The sequence below is a fragment of the Procambarus clarkii genome, chromosome 11, assembly GCF_040958095.1.
Source record: "Procambarus clarkii isolate CNS0578487 chromosome 11, FALCON_Pclarkii_2.0, whole genome shotgun sequence".
Taxonomy (NCBI): Eukaryota; Metazoa; Arthropoda; class Malacostraca; order Decapoda; family Cambaridae; genus Procambarus; species Procambarus clarkii.
Window position 1 is genome coordinate 47,029,031 of NC_091160.1, and position 17,930 is coordinate 47,046,960.

Consider the following 17,930-nt stretch of genomic DNA (forward strand, 5'->3'; position numbering starts at 1 on the left):
ACGTTCAAAGAGTTTGCAGACACAACTTGTGAGAGCTATAGGGCGAAAGTCCTTAGGGGAAGTACCCAGAGACCCCGGTTTGCGAACAGGGAGGACAACGGCATCGAGCCAGTCCTCAGGGACTGACGACGACTCCCAGATCCGATTATACAGACTCAGTAAATACTGAGATGTGCTCGGAGGGAGATGGCGAAGCATCTCATAATGAATACCATCGGAGCCCGCCGCCGTAGAACCGCAGAGGGCCAGGGCAGAACGAAGTTCAGAGAGAGAGAAGGGATCATTATAGGGAAGCTGAAGATGAGTGCAGAAATCTAAAGGACGAGACTCAAGGACAGGTTTACGAAGAAGGAAAGATTGGGGAAGATGAAGACCAGAGCTAACAGAAGAAAAGTGGGAACCCAGTTCGGAAGCGACCTGCAACGGGTCCGCCACAAGAGTATCATGGAGGTGAAGGACCGGTGAAACATCGGGAACGAACTTACCCGCTATCTTGCGGATACGCTTCCAGATCTGGGCCAGAGGGGTTTCGGACGTAATTGTCGAGACATAAGATGCCCAACATTCACGTTTAGCCGTACGGATGGCCCTACGGGCCACCGCACTCGCTTTCCGAAAGAAAAGAAAAGAATCGGTCGTCTGCCTACGGCGGTGCTTCTTCCAGGCTGCACGCTTACAGCGGACAGCCCGAGCACAGTCCGCATTCCACCAGGGAACGCACTTCCGTGGACCCCGAGAGGAAGAGCGAGGAATAGAGCGGAGGGCAGCGTCGAAGACAGTGTCATGAAAAAGGAGGAGAGCGCGAGAGAGGGGCAGAAGGGAGAGGTCAGAGAGAGTAGCACTGAGGGAAAATAGGGTCCAGTCCGCCTTAGCAAACTGCCACCTAGGGAAAGAGAGGGAAGGGCGAAAAGAGAAAAAGGAAACAAGGATGGGGAAATGATCACTTCCATGGAGGTCATCAAGAACCTGCCACGTGAAATCTAAGTAAAGAGAAGAAGAGCAGAGAGAAAGATCAAGACAAGAAAGGGTGCGAGTTCGAGAGTCCAAATGAGTGGGCTCACCAGAATTCAGAAGAGACAGGGAAGAAGAGAGGAGAAACGGCTCAAGGAGGCGACCCCGGGTATTCGTCAGAACGTCACCCCAAAGAGAATGACGACAATTGAAGTCACCCAGCAGGAGCACAGGCTCCGGCAAGGAGTCTAGGAGGTGTTTCAAATCAGGAAGAGAGAGCGGGACACTCGGGGGGAGATAAATGGAACAAACTGTGTACCATTTCCCCACAAAGATACGAGCAGCAGAACAATGGAGAGGCGAAGGAAAAAGTAAAGGAACAAAGGGAACATCAGCCCGAATCAAGAGAGCAGAAGAATTAGAAGCCCCAGCAATGGCTGGGGGGGGGGAGAGAAAGGAATAGCCACGAAAACGACCAGGACGAGCACCAAGCATTGGCTCCTGGAGACAGACACAAAGGGGCGAAAACCGCGAAACCAGAAGTTGGAGTTCGAGGAAATTGGCGTAATAACCTCGAACGTTCCATTGAAGAATGGACAACGACGAGAAGAGAAAGGACAAAAACAAAGAACAAGGAAGAAACAAAGGCGAAAGACCAACAGAGCACGTTAAAGAATATCAGGGTCGGGATCAGGGTCAGCAAAGTCAGGGTTAGGGGGCATGGGTAAACTGAGCAACGACGGAGGGAAGGAAACGGGAGAACAGATCAGAGGTGGGCGGGCAGGGTCCGGAGGAGGAGGAGGAAGAGGAGGAGACAACGGAGAGGAGCAGTCAAGGACAGCAGCAGGAAGAGGGGGAGTAGAAAGAGGGGAGCGCACCCCAGCAAGAGCAGCAACCGAAAGGGAAGCAGGGGCCAAAGAAACCTCCATAGCAGGAACAGGGGGCGCAAGCACCGAAACGGGAGGGGAAGGAGCAACAGAGCCAGAAGGAGGAGCTGAGGAAGAAAGCGAAGCCTTCTTACCCGCCGGGGAAGAGGAAGGAGAGGAGCCAGGCTTACGCTTCTGACTTAAAGAGACCAGTGTCCCAGCAACTACGTACCGGGCAACGGATTCCAGTGTCTCAACCGGAGAAGCCGAACGAGAGCACACACGACGGCCGTTAGGAGAGCGATGGACATCCGCCTGCACCGACAGGCGGCGGGGAGAGCCGAGAGATGGAGGAAGAGGATGGGAAGGAGGATCGGAGGGGGACGAGGAAGAAGACACAGGAGACATGACAGACCGGGTTGAAAGAAGGGGAACCCCAGACAGAGGACCAGGAGGGGGACCCCTCGGGAAAGAACTCAAAGGAACAGAGGAGGGGGCAGTGGGAGTATCAGGGTCCAAGGCCCGGAAACGGTTGAGAGTCTGAGGAAGGGGGGAAGGACGAGGAGAGGAAGAGTGCAACACGCGAGCATAAGAGATGTTAGTATAAGGCGGGAGCCGGCGAACCTGGCGCCTCGCCTCAGGAAAAGACAAACGCTCCCGGTGCTTCAGGTTAAGGACGGCCGCCTCAAGCTTGTAATGTACACAGGCACGGGAGAACGTAGGATGGGCCTCACCGCAGTTGAGGCAGCGAGCTTGGGGAGAAGTGCACTCCGACTTAGAGTGACCTTCACTCCCACACAAAGGACAGAGAGAGACAGTCCCAGAGCAGCGGAGGGCACCATGCCCAAACCTCCAGCACTTATTACAAAGTCGAGGAGAAGGAATATACTCCTGGACAGAGCACCTAGCACCAGCAAGAATGACAGAGGATGGAAGGGTCCTACCATCAAAGGTGATCTTCACAACGCGAAGGGGTTGACGGCGACGACCACGAGGGGGACGAGTAAACGAGTCGACCTGGAGGACAGAATGGCCTTGGGCATCAAGGATATGCCGAATATCATCGTGGCAATCCTGCAGATTCCGAACACCGGTTGCAACATGGGGTGGGAGGAGAATAGTGCCAACACTGGAATTCATCTGAACGTTCTTGGAGACCCGAACAGGGATCTCGCCAAGGCAAGATAAGGCAGCCAAGCGGGAAGCCGCATCCTGAGAAGGAGCAGCAACGACACGTGTACCGAGACGAGTGGGGTTGAAAGTAACACACGCATCCACGGAATCTACAAGATGCCGATGGAGGGAGAAATCGTCAGGAGGCGCAGAATCAAGAGGGAGGAGATCAAAGTATTTGGCCCATGAAGCAGGACCAAACAAGGCCTGATACGCATCAGCACGGGAAGGAATCGAGCGAGTGCGGTTGGGGCGCGAACGGCGTTGAGAACCCCTAGAGAGAGAGGGGTCAAAAGGCGCAGTAGTCACAACGAAAGACTTAGCCACACCAGGGGACGAAGTGGTCACCACCGGGGGCTGGAGGCTCGACCCAACCTCAGAGGAGGGAGGGGAGCTGGGGGAAGAAGTCAGGACGGTCAAAGGAGGAGCAAGGTCGGGGCCCAACGCAGCGGGAGCTACAGAGCCTGGTCTTCCAATACAGGCTGACTCGGGGGCTTGGTCGCCCACCCCACGAGCCTGAGAGGGTACAACGGAAACATTCAACGACATAGAGACGAAAAGTGAAAAATTCATCCACGAATGTGCCCCCATACCCACCATGGAGCCACAATTAGAGGCAGGACACCCAACAGGAAGCTATCGCCGATCATGCCGGGGCCCCCTAGGGGTGCATCGTGAGTATACGCCCCACAAACGCCACCTTAAGAACCGTCAGTCCGTCGAGATCGGGTTCAGCGACGAAAGGGGGATTGTCAATAAAAGGTTCCCCTCGCTCGAGACGTCGGGTACTACAGTTCTACGGGTGCAAGAGTATGCCTCCTCAAGCACCCGGGCGTCAAAATAGAAGAAGTCCAAAGAAATAATCCAAAACAAGCAAAAGGTCGGCAGGAAACGACAAGCAGAGAGGAGAAGAGGGGGGAGAAAAACGAAACATAAGGAAAAGGAAAAGCGATCCGGCACAATTGGAGAAGACAGCAGCAGGAGTGCAAGGCCAGAAAAGGACAGAGGACTGCCCAACGGAGCATCACACTCCGGCAGCCGTCCACCAAGCCCCCTCACGACGCCAACGGGCCGGAAGGGGAGGGGGCATGTACAGACAAGTGAGACAACATTCTGGTACCAACATCACAGGGATCTTTTCAAGCTGTCCTTCCAAAGTCACCATATGTGTTGGGGAAGCCGTTGGCAAAAAAGCTCAGTCCAGCCAAGAATAACCACAACAGGTATACATAAAAACTCAAAAGTCTATAGTAGTCTAGATCCTCGGCTCACAATTGAGAGACCCGGGTTCAATTCCCGGGCAGGACAGAAATGGTTGGGCACATTTCCTTTCATCCATTGCCTCGTTCACCTTATAGTAAAATAGATCCCCTGGGATTTAGGCGATTACTGTGGAATGCATCCTAGGAAACGTCAAGAGTTGGCCTAGGAGGGGGGGGGGGGGGGAACTGTGATAAGCCTAACTGCAGGTTTCTTGTCCATAACAATAACAATCATATCTTCTCTTGGTGTTACAGGTGACCAGCAACAGAAAGCTCTAGCTAACTCATTTGCCTGCTTGGCAAATGAGCAGGCAAACCACCTTAGTTTAAACATACACAACTGAATAGAACTTACACATCTCCGATTTGTTTATATCTACATTTGAGTGAGGTGGATGGGGTGAGGTGGTATTTAATAAGGTATTAATTTCATCAACACAAGACAGAACACGAAACAATGGGTATTGAATAGAAGTGATTGTAGAAAGCCTATTGGTCACCAAGTGGCAACTCCATGCACACTTCACGATTCCCAAAATTAGATTTTTTACATACAGTACTGATGTATAATACCAAAGTTTGTGCACACGGCAGGCAGAGCATGACTGGAGGAACTAGAAGCAACTAACTAATTCTGATCAAAAGATGCATTTCATAGTGACTAAAAGTCTTATTTTTGAGCAATCACATTTGATTGTTTCCTTTGGTAAGAATCTGAAATTGAGGAAAGTATTGAAAATGGGATAGGACCTTCCAGTGGTTTAAAGCGGTGCCCAAAAGAAGCTCAAGAGTAAAGAGTGCTTAATAAGATGCTCAAAATATTGGTCTGAGCAAAACATGGCAGAGAAAATTCTCTGCATTTGAAGAAATTATATCAAGCATGTGCCAAAGGATATGGATTGGCTAACTTAGCATGACTAATCTGCAGCAGCTGGGAAATGAACATGGAACATTTGAACATGCAAGTGTAAGCCTAGGGTTGAGAAACAAGCTGCCTAATATGAGGAAAAGAAGCCAAATAACATCAAAGGGAACAGAAAGAAGAAAGTGATGTGTCCTAAGATGCAAAACCCAAGTCGTAATAACAATGATACCCTTCCAAAAAGAGTGTTTCATTCTTAGTGACAAAGCTTGGGATTGGATTATAAGAAGGTGCAGCCTAAGGCCTCTCCTACATTAAGGAATCAAGACCTCTGTAAATGTCAACAAGAGACCATGTAGGATCTAAAGGATCATGTGAAGGATGAATGTGGAAGGTCATACTGAGTTGTAGAGAAGGAGATCCAGAAAGGTCGACACCGAAACCCGAAATCGACTTGGTAACGGTCCGATAGCCAACCTATATAAAGCTATCATAGTAATCATTAGCATCCTCCTTTCTCTCCGGATAGCTCCGGAGAGCCGAAGGAGCTCCACCCAGAAAATAGTCAGATAAGTGAGAAACTGTAAGCATCTTTTCCTCTTATAAAATCACTGACAGTGAGATGGTAGCTGCCTTGGTCTCCCAAATCAAGCCTAACCATGAAAGGCTCTATGGAAACTGCAGCTGGGATTCTGGCAGGTGCACACCAGAATGTTGTAACAAGTACCACCAACACTTGATCTCTATTTTGCACACACTAACAAGTGCCGGGTGCTCAAACCAGCTTGTCATCAAGATAGGCCAAGACATGCACATTCTGGAGCCAAAGCTTGCGAACCACCACTCTGATCACCCTTATGACAAATCTGGGTGCCTGGTTCAACGCGAGGGAAAGAGTCCTAATGTGCCACTTACGGTCTCATGATGAAACCCTAGAGATGTACTTAAACATGGATAAATTGGAATATCGCAATAAGCATCCTGGGGATTGAGGGAGACGAGCAAAGAAGATACAGGTAGATCTGATGGCCTACAGACATTGCAGTCATGTAGTATGCCAGGCAAGTTATAAAGGTATGAACCCCTAACAATATGAGAATCATTTTCTTCATTGTGGAGCCTTTCTTCACCAAGGGGAAAGTAATGAGACTGCACCTGAAGAGTCACACAAACCACTCCCTTGTTCAACTGTTCCTGTACAAGAACACGAGTATAAAAGGAATAAAGCAGCTACCTGCAGCCAACAAACATCTTGTGAGTCAAGGCCAAGCTCATCAAACAATGCATGGCTGAGAGCCAAGCACCCCCTGGAAGAAGGCCAGCCTCCAAGAATCATGGCCAGTTGGTACTGAATGTCCTGGGAGGGAAAAAGTGGATCCCCAATGAGTCAGTAGATATTGGAGATAAATGTGGATCACCAGGGACTTGGTTGGTACAGGAGATGCTAGGACAAAAAATGGTTCCTCAAGGAGTCAGTAGATACTAGAGATCCTGGGAGAAGTCCTAGGAGACTCCTGAGCAAGAGCCAGTCTGGAGAAGAAAAGCTTGAAGAACCCCTTTTCCTAGTGCATAAGGAAGTATCATAGGTGCCTGGCATAGCTATTCAGTTTTATATCAATATGGAGGAATGCCCAGAAAAAAATAAAATTAATATAAATATATATATAATTATCAGTGAAAACTTAGATTGGATTTAAGCGTTCCACTTTAATGAAGCAGGTATCAGTGGTGATGACTCGGTGGACACAATATCCAAGAGTGGCATTGGTTTGATGTTAAATCAATGTTATCAATGTCAATTAAATCTTAAATCAACAATGATGACATTGATTCAAAGTTGAATTGTTGCTGCTCTTGGATATTGTGCCCATTGGTGAGTGACTATAGTTGGATCAAATTTTGTCACTTATATTTAGCAATCAATTCTACCCATATCTATATTAATGGGCAGTCATTCAATGTATCACACTAATGGAGACAGCTAATACTGTACAGATAAAAAGGTAAAAAACTTGCCATAAATAAACAGCATGCTGCACATGGCTGCCATCAACATGATGATTCGTGCTCGTCCCTTATTTGGTCTAGACTTCATAACTGCAGCAAATGTATCCTTGACATGATTTGTGTCAAAGAGATCCCTGCACATAATGCTTGGCTTGTGTACCAGTTCAGGAGATTGAAGATGTTGTTTTGAGAAAGGTCCACGAGTGTCTTCAATATGCACAATAGTATACAAAATTGCGATAAAGAAAAATATTTCACTTACTCCATAAATTCCCAAATACCCAAGTCTATAAAAAAGATAATCACTGAGTAAAACTCCAATTGGAGCCCCTAAGCCGAATGCCAAGTCTAAAAATGCAATGCGCATTGTTCGAGCTCGAATTTTGGTTATGTCAGCCATGTATGAGTACGATGCCATTAGGAGTGTTATAAAGCCCCCAGTTATGGCTCGTGGAATAGCAGCAAGCAAGATATACATTGAAGGAAGCTCCATCCAATACGCATTGATCTGCAATGCAATATAACTTGTAGATTCTGTTCAATTTTCCATTGTAATGCATCTCAGAATAAGTTCTAATGCTATCATTGTAAAAAATATTTAGATATGTTTGTTTTTTCACTATTCACTACTAATTTATCCTTAAATAAGGAATGAGTGAACACCAATAAACTTCAAATAAAAAATGTTCAAAATGCATTACAGTACAGTATTTCATATAAGGCAAATAAAAACCAAACTATTAATTAACAAAAGCAATACAATATACGGAGTAGAATAAAAACCATGATGGGTATGCGACTCACGAGGTATAACAGTGTGGCAAGAAAACTTCCTATCAAAGGAAGGATCAGAGGTATTTTCCGTCCGTGTTTATCACTCCAAGAACCAAGAAACAGCACAAATAGCACAGCGGGAATATTGCACAGCAGCTCGTTGTACATGTTAATGGTAGTAACCATCTGCTGAACGGCCACCTCCTCCTCGGGGTAGGACGACAGATTGGCACAAGTCACATTGTCATACCCTTGTTCTCGGCATACCTATGAAGTTAAAAAGAGTGAAAAGTAATAAACACATATTGTACGTCATATCGCTTGGAAACATTACAGTCAAGTGTCGGTAAGAGGCCATTCTCTATTTTAATGCTTGATTAATATATTTTTTCTTTTAATCATTTTTAAATGAGAATTTATACTTTCAATTAATGTACTGTAATATCTCTAACAATTATTGTAATTTGCTTAGTATCATTGAGTAACAAAAATACATTTCTATTGATTGTGCAAAAAACCAGCATTAAATGTAATGAAATGTCATTTTCTGGGTGGAGCCCCCAGAGGCTCCCTGGAGCTAATGGACTGATATTAGCTAATATTAGTACTAGGCTTCAGTCTTATGGAGTTGTCATAAGTTGAAGTTGGACAATGGAGTTGTCATGCCTTCCGGGGACCACTAGCCAGAACACGGTCTCCTCAGCGAGGCGAAGGGAGCAATCGCTTATGAAACTCTTATGAATAAAAGTATTAATGTCTGCCATCGACCAGGGTTGAGCACCCAGAAAGATATGCACTTCAAAACAGACCCCTCCTGGGAGAAATATTACAACCTAAGACCTAACAGAGGCTAGAAACTCCCCCACAGAAAAACAAACTAACAAGCAACACGACATCACACTGCACGCCACTGGTTTGCACAGATTCCCTCCCTCCCCTGAGGGGGAGAGAGGTCCCGGCCCACTGACCCGGCAGCCAGACCATCAGTTTGGAGGCTGAAAAACAGAACAAAAACCCGTCGACTGAGAGGGAGGGAGTGTACTAGGGAGCCTCCTGGGGCTTCACCCAGAAACTGGCCTTTCATTACATTCAACGCTGGGTTTTATGTGTGGGAGCCCCATCGGCTCCCTGGAGCTAACTACCTAAAGTGAAATAATAAAGGAACTTACCCGGGAGGTGGCTACACCACACAACCCATCACGAAGACGAGGCAACTGGCTGCAACCACTGACCCAAGACGACACAAGACCCCTGAGTGCCCGGCACATTAACGAGATAATGGGCAGCCAGGACCCTGTTCAATCTTCAAAATCCCCGTGCCTGAATGTCAGCCCAGGACATACTGTATCTCCAAACAGTGCAGCCAAAGCTGCGAACTTACAAACATCATGGGAGTGAGAGTAGACCACAGGCTGGCTAGACTTGATAACCCTGCAGACGACCCGAAATACTCGAGTCCTGGAACAGGGAACAAGAGAAACTGGGTCAACACAATGGGCGTCCTTGGACGCAGAAGCCGAGGCACGCAGGCAATGGCGATAAGCCCCAGCTGGACACAAAACATGATGCACTCCCAGCCTGACCAACCAAGCATCAATAAATCACAGACCCCTCCGGAAGCCCGCCGCCTTGTTCTTCGCCAGGAAAAAAACCAGCGTTGAATGTAATGAAATGCCATTTTCTGGGTTAGTTCCGTTGGCTCCCCGGAGCTATCCAGGCTGAATAGATATGTATAACTTTCTGGCACCAGTCAAAGTGCATGGAGTTCTTTCCTACCGGGGACCATGAGCCAGAACCTGGCCCGCTCAGAGAGGCACGAAGAGCAATGGCCTATAGAAACTCCCTCCCCCCCCCCCCCCCCTGTAATTGGGAGCATTCTATGTCTACCATCGACCGGGACAGGCACCCAGAAAGGTAGGCGCCCCAAAACAAACCCCTATTCTGGTGAAAATATTGCTACCGAAAGCTGAACGAATGGACAGAACTCTCCAAACAAAATTAGCAAACTAGCATGATGTCATCACATCACCAAGCCCCTGTCTGCGCAATCCCCCCCCTCCCTGGGAGGGGGATGGGGGAGCCCCTGACCCTCCGGCCGGTGATCCAACCAGCAGTTCTTAGGCTGGATGTCAAAATACATGAAAAACGCCGCCAACTAGAGGGAGGGAGTGATGCCGGGGAACCTCCGGGACTAACTCAGAAAATGGCATTTCATTACATTCAATGCTGGTTTTCTGGGGGGAGCCCTGTCGGCTCCCCAGAGCTACCTCACCACAGATAAGGAAAAGACCGGGAGGTGGACGCCACGCCCCAACCCAAAAACAAAACCACAGGCCAACCCAAAAGACCCCGCAGACAACCCAGGAGACCCTAACCCCAGAACAGGAAAGAATGAAGAGAACCCGGGCAAACCAGAACGCACCCACAGCCCCAGAGGCCAGGACGTGCAGAAATAGCGAAGAGCCGCAACCGAACACAACACACAAAGCACCCCCGGCTTGACCAACCAAGCAGCAACCCAAAGACCCTTCCGGAAAACAGCAGACCCAAACTTCACCTGAAAAGAAGGAGACTGCAGCAAACAAACAACCTACCACCAGGACCAAACGAGCAGAAAACACACCAGAACTGAAGGAGTCACGACAAACCGAGGAGAAGAAAGAAGATAGACCACCCGGGCTAACGACCAGGCCAACCAGGAAACGAGGACCACGAACCGAAATGCGAAGCAAAAAAACAGCAACCCCGCAACCCGCAGGAGCAGCACAACCAGCTCCAGCAGGGAAGAATGATGCACGCGTCACCAAGGTATATACAAGGAGAACAACACAGGATGTGCACTGCACTAAAACAAAAGGAACGTCCCTGAAAGGAACACAAAAGCCATACCCAGGACCAGAAAACAAACTTCCCCTGTCCCAACGAAAAGGAACCATAGGGACAGGAGTGGGTGATCGGAATCAACATCCACCCGTAGACAGTGCAAGTACCTTGTATACCACACATAAAAGACCAATCCTGGAGTATGCGGCCCCAGCATGGATCCTGTACCCAGTCAATCACAAGATGAGGCTGGAAAAAGTGCAGAGATACTCCACTAGGCTAGTCCCAGAGCGAAGAGACACGAGTGTCGGGACAGGCTGCGGGAAATGCAACTCACGACACGAAGACAGAAGAGGAAGGGGAGACATGGACACTACCCACAAAATTCTCAGAGGAAATGACCGGGCAGAGAAAGAGAAACCGCCAAACATAGGTAGTACGCGAAGAAGGGGACACAGGTGGAAAATGAGTACCCATTTGAGCCACAGGGACGTTAGAAAGAACCTGTGCAGTGGCAGAGCAGTTAACAGATGGAACCACCACAATGTGTAGTATAGAGGTAAGAAATACGGAAATAGTCAATGAGAAGACCTGAAAAACAGTCCAAACACTGGGTGCTAGGGGACAAGAGTACTGTACAATGAATATGACGAACAAAGAAGATCTAAGTAGCAGCCGGTAACATAAGGTACACGACCAACCACATATACAGAGAGACCCCAATGTATATATGGGTGCAGCCAGGCACTGGAAGACAGGCAAGGAAAGAGTGTCCAAAGAGTAGAGACCAAAGCAAGGAAAGAGTGAACAGACAGCAAGGACTGAGGCAACGAAGGAGTGTCCAGAAATCGAGAAAAAATTCAGGCGCCTAAAGACTAAACAAAAGGCACCGAATACAGGGACTGTATTCTGCAACACCTGCAACACCGTGGAAACCTCCCACCACTCAAGCGTGCGGGAACAACAAAGGCCATGCCAAGTCACAAGAGAGAAGAAGGAATAGTCTGCCAGCCACAAAAACTCTGGAACCTCATAATGCACCCAATACGGGGAAGAAGAATCTAACTCAAAGAAAGCCGGATCCATCACCAAGACAGAAACCAGGTTCCACAAGAGATAAGCACCGAGCACTGCCTGAACCTCTGCAGGGAAAATTCAAGAGGAAGAAAACCTCCTGAAAGACAAATCTGAGGAATCCAAAGGCACCCAGAAACAAACCCAGGAGGTAACCCTACCCAACTCAAACTCATAAAGGGAAGGAGGGTATAAAACCCCCTCCTCTGCAGATGAAGCCCCTACATATAGGACCCAAAGCCCCAAGCGGGTCAAACAGAACCGAAGAGCTCCACTCGGATTTCCCCCGAGCTCCGGAAACCAATGTCACAGGCCAACCTGTCCTCTTAAAAATAACGTCACTTTTTGCTCGTATGCGCGCTATGGCCAAATTTGGACGTAATTTGAAATGAAATCGACTCACAAAAGTGACGTACTGTTCTGTTTTCTGTTTGAGTCGTCCGTCTTACTCAGCAAGCTTAGAAGAGGATTCTTTCCATTAACGTTTTTCATACCGTTTTAAAACTTTATGAGAATTTCCTACCCACCTAACCTATCAGAGGACCCTTAACTTACTGTTGTTGAAAAAAAAATACAAATTTATATTCATTTTTTTTTCATTTTCAAATTACGTCCATATTCGGCCATACGGGCAAACGGCCAAAAGCGGCATTCTTTTTAAGAGGACAGGTTGCACAGGCGCCAGGGCTGAGCCCCCATCCGCGCCCACCGCCCTAGAAGGAAAGGTGGAGCCCAAGGAAAAGGCTTCGTAGAAGGGAGTCAGCTGGGATGACTCAAAAGACTCAATGGGAAGGAGAGGCTTAACTACCTCCGCACCCAAATCTGATGAGGCAGCCCATGAAGCCACCCAAGCCTCACCCCGAGCTAAACCCTCAGACGTTTGGGAGCCAGAAGCAGGGGAAGAGGAGCAGGGTAAACCAACAGGCAGAATAGCGAAGGCAATATGGACGATCGTCACCCTGAGATTGGGACAATGAAGAACCTTCGAAATCGCACAAGGCAAGAGTGGGCTCAGCAGAAGTATTCATGGTACGATCCAGGAAGGAAGACGAGACAGGGACTGAACCAAGGCTGAAGCGACCAATGCCCCCAAATCCGAGTCTCTAAAACCCAACCCGGGCAGCTCCGGGACTTCTATCCGGGCAACCAAATGGGCCGAGACCCGTTTGCTAGTGACCACAGGGGATTTCCAGGGCTCGTAGAGTGAATAAGCCCCACAAGAAGTCCAGGCACTGGGACCAACTAAGCCAGTAAACCCTGTTGATGCAGGCAAACCAACCGCAAGCAGCTGCTGTAAAGCTTCGGGAGCATCAGAGGAATATCACCACCACACCCTAGGCGGAGCCTAATGGTGTACAAAACAACACTCCGCTGCAAAAACAGACAAAAATGCCAGGAAACCAAAACAAACCCCCCGAAACTCCACAACACCCAAAAGCAGTTGGAGAGAAACATCAGCTACTGCATGATAGCTACAGCAAGCTATGCCAGCCACAGTGCACCCCACCAGCTGATAAATATTCCCCTACTCAGGGCAAGGCAGAAAGCCCAAGACCCCTGAATGACCCTAAGGGCCAGTCAGGGGTCCTTGGGGTCAGATATTATGGATGTATATATTCTGGATAAATGATCCACAATAAGTTACTCAAATGAAACTTGAGAAGAAATTATTAATGAAATTTCACATAAATTTTTTTAGGTTTATCAGTTATCAATAGTATTCCTAAAACATAAAATTGTACTTCTAATCTACATAGCCTTCTACAAAATATAGCATCATCGGTTTAGTTCAATTATTATGACTCTATACCTATCTTGTGGATGGTGTTGGAAAACTTTACAGAGGTACATAATGGGCTCAGGAACTGAGCCCAAAAACTCTTAGTTAAGCAAGTTACAGCCTTGATGGGGTAGTTACACAGTTTAGTGTACAGTATATATCTATTTTCTATTACATAATGTATTCAAAAACTGGGAATAGTGAGGGAAATCCATACACACCTTCACTAGCAACAAATTTGTGGTGACTGTTGATTGTATACTCCAGCCGGCAACATTGAAGAAGAGTATGGGTTCTGTTGTGATTCCACGCAAAACTTTTATTACTTTCCTACAGCATCCCTGTTCCCTGGTGCGGTCTTCTAGTCCATTGGCATCTTCACAAAGATGTGTAGAAGTGCTAATGTCTAAGGAATCTAAACACTCAATGTTCTGATTACTTTCCGAGTCCTCGGGAAGTAAAGCCTCATCATCTCTCTCATTCTCCATTATGATTTGTTACCAAATGTATATTAATCAGCTTAAAATTACACTGCAGTGTATTTAGTATTTTTCAGAAATGTCACTCATAATCATTTATATAATTATTTATTATCATGTAGTCTGATATACTGTACCTGTACTGTATATACTGTACAGTACTACAGTACTGATTGAGGCCTTTAATTATTGGTTTTATTCCAGTTATAATTTCTTCCAAGCTATTAATACACATAACACAACAGTACTTCTAAGTTTTCAGTGATTTGGAAAGAGTTTAGTACTGTACTGCATATCATTTGTTATTTTGTTATCTAATAAAAAATGGCAAAAATATAAAGTGAGATACATTATTTATAGAATTTTAAAAATATATCACTAAGTGGTTTCAAGGTAGGCCTACACTGCATGGCCATATCTGTAAAGAGATAAGAAGTCAGTAAAACAACATGAAACTATGAATGTCACTGAACAAAGAACAAAAATATATTATATGCAGGTTTATAAGTAAGCAGAACACAAGTCACAATAACGTGGCTGAAAATTTTAGACACGAAACCCTGCACATCTGGAAATAAAGAAATGACCACATTTCGGACCAACCTGGACATAAATAAATAAATAAATAAATGTTTATTTAGGTAAGGTACATACATACAAGAGATTTTACAAAGTTTGTTGGATTAATAGATAGAGCTAGTACATACAATGCCTAAAGCCACTATTACGCAAAGCGTTTCGGGCAGACATGTGACATGTCAACATAATGTGCCAAGACAGACTAACATAGCAATTTCCTTTATTTTCAGATGTGTGGGTTTGGTGTCACCACAAGTAAATTCAATATAGAATCAAGGCCAGAGGGCTGGGCAGGGGAGCCTATACCCTCCCTCACCTGGTACTTTAATCTTCATGTAAGATAAGCACCAGACTTACCGCCTCCTCTCATAATCTGACACTAGAGTGTACTGTATATTTGTGAAGCTCTTTAGAAATTGTCCAGTGTTACGAACCATAAATTATCTTAAGGTAGGTGAGTAAAGATCTAGGTAATAGAGGGTCCAACTATCAATTACCTTCAGTTTGGTGAGTAAAGACCTAGGTAATACAGGAGGAAAGGGGGGCAAAGCTCCAACTATCTTTGAGTAAATCGCTTAAAGTAATTTTGGGGCTCCTATCTAGGTGATAGTGATACAAAGACCTTACCATGTTCTACATGCTACTATAATCCACAGGCTGCCTTTAAATCCATTTTATTTGAAAATGAACTGTGCATGACGAGTTGCAAAAATCAATTCCAACACAACCTGATTTAACAATAAGTAACAGCATGTCTAGTTGCTACAAGTTCAACTTGTTCCATACAGCTAGCCTTTATTTTCAGGATATTAAGGTTAACCTTAAGTGGTTCAGATAATTAAAAGTCATACATCATGGTGTGCATGACAAAAAATACAGTACAGTACTGCACTAATTATATAAAATTATAAAAACTAATTATAAAATTTAATTTGGCAATTCAAGCACAGGAAGTTATCGCATATGGCAATCGAAGTCATTTCAGCGTCAAGTCAGGATAGTTTAGGTCGGGAGTTGAAAATAAGACAACTAATTAAAACTGAAGAAAAAATATGAAACAACCAAAAGTTTTAACCATCATTAGACACATTATTGGCATCGCTAGTTGCTTCTTTGTAGTTCACTCTCCCTTTCCCTAAAGCATCTGTGGTCCAAGGGTCTAGTCTAGAGACCAGAGGTCTCTAAGCCCATAGACTAGAGTCTAGACTATGGCCATAGCATAGGTCACACCTTAGCTAGTTTAGCTGGATATTGCAGCCTGTCCTCTTAAGTTGCCATAACTAACTAAAAATAGCGTACTAAATTACCTGAACCTAATGTAACCTAACCGAGCTCTACAATAAATACTGTACTTTGAAAAATCATATGAATAAAGCACTCTACATGATATAAACACTATGTGTATGTTGGATATAAGACCCTGAGATGCTGCACCATTTAGATACAGACCAACATAGCACTGCATTATAGTATATAAGATGCAGTATACAGTATTTGAGAAAATGATTTCATAATGTTACCACTTTCCATACTTGATCCAAATTTGAAATTACTTGCCAAATATATCTTAGCCTACCCCAGTATATTCTTGCATATTTTAGGGTTGATTTATCTGAATTTACCCAAGGGCCACTGTCTCTCTCTAGTGGCCTTGACGAGGACAGGAAGCTGGCAGCTTGCCAAACTTCCTCCAATTTGTCCTGAACTCACGTAGAATATCGAAGTCTATTAATTGGATGGGCGAGTTAGAAGCTGGGAGATTCATACTCATAAGGTTTACCTGAATTCACCTGAGAGCCACTAACACTAGTGGCCTCAATGAGGACAGGAAGCCGGTGGTTTGTCGAAGGGCCCCCCCCCCCCATTTGCCTGTACCTGTATTTCTACTGTACCTTAAAAGTTAACAGAGTTTTGGCATTTACGGTTTCAGCAGGTAGGCAGTTCCATGGGTTAATCACCCTGTGGGTGAAAAATCATCTTCTGTTCTAAGTCCTACATTGTGACTTGTTGAGCTGAAAACCATTGCTCTTTGTTACACCTTTAGCAAATGACATTTGCCATTCCAATGGCAAATGGAATTTAATATGAATAAATGTCATGTTATAGAATGTGGAATTGGAGAACATAGACTCCACACAACCTATAAATTATGTGAGAAATCTTTAAAGAATTCTGGCAAAAAAAGGGATCTAGGGGTGGTTCTAGATAGAAAACCTTCACCTGAGAACCACATTAAGAACAATGTGCAAGGAGCCTATACTGCACTTTCTAACTTCAGAATTGCTTTTAAATACAGTACATGGATGGAGAAATACTAAAGAAATTGTTCACGACTTTTGTTAGACTAAAGCTGGAATATGTAGCAGTTGTGTGGTGCCCATATCTTCAGAAGCACATCAACAAACCGGGAAAAGATGCAAAACATGCCACTAAGTGGCTCCCAGAACTGAAGAACAAGAGCTACGAGGAGAGGTTAGAGGCATTAAATATGCAAAAACTAGAAGATAGAAGAAAAAGAGGCGATATGATCACTGCGTACAAAATAGTAACAGGAATTGACAAAATTGATGGGGAAGAATTCCTGAGACCCAGAACTTCAAGAACAAAAGGTCATAGATTTAACCCTTAGAACGCGCATATTTCCCCGAATTTAGGGAGCATAACATCGAAAAATATTTGAATTATGTAAAAATAACTTAAAAATGTTAAACAAATCTCCAACTTATTAGCTTCAATGTCGTGAAACTCTCATAAAAATATTTTCAGAAATTGATTTTAGACGAATTTTTGAAAAGTAAGAATGTTTTACTGATAAGAACGGCTCCTAATAACTGTAACTGAAGGATTATACAGTAGTGTAATAAAGAAATGCAAGCACCTGTCCGACGCTCAAAGAAGAACAATAGTAGTAAGAAGTGTCCACAAAGTGGATATGCAGTTGGTGCCTTTATAGCATTGCTGAGTAATACATAACACAAATAATAATGAATAACTATGCTAATATGATCTATTTTGTTATATATATCAAAAATACATTGTCCAATGTTAATATATGTTACTTTCATCAATGTCCCAAAATTATTTTTTTTAGGGGATTTTTTTTTTTTTAAGATTTGTTATTTTTTCTCCTTTGTTTATTATCTGATTTTGTTTTAATCTTTACATCCTGGAGAATGCATATGTTTCCCTAACTATGTGAAGATATGCAGGCGATGAGTCACAATAACGTGGCTGAAGTATGATGACCAGACCACACACTAGAAATTGAAGAGACGACGACGTTCTGGTCCGTCCTGGACC

General features: G+C 45.2%; 1 protein-coding gene across 13 annotated transcripts in view; it reads right to left on the reverse strand.

The window, feature by feature from the left end:
• LOC123758423 (uncharacterized) overlaps positions 1–17,930 on the reverse strand; it is a 188,117-nt gene that overhangs the window by 23,116 nt on the left and 147,071 nt on the right. For 8 of the 13 annotated variants that reach the window (XM_069322812.1, XM_045742828.2, XM_045742819.2 and 5 more), the window contains 3 exons: positions 13,794–14,469; positions 7,926–8,162; positions 7,131–7,629 (listed from right to left, as the gene is read on the reverse strand). In XM_069322812.1, the coding sequence (XP_069178913.1) occupies positions 7,131–7,629; positions 7,926–8,162; positions 13,794–14,060 (1,003 nt within the window). In that variant the 5' untranslated portion in view covers positions 14,061–14,469. The remainder of the gene's footprint in view (positions 1–7,130; positions 7,630–7,925; positions 8,163–13,793; positions 14,470–17,930) is intronic. The other 5 variants (XM_045742826.2, XM_069322815.1, XM_045742827.2 and 2 more) reach the window with 1 other exon arrangement.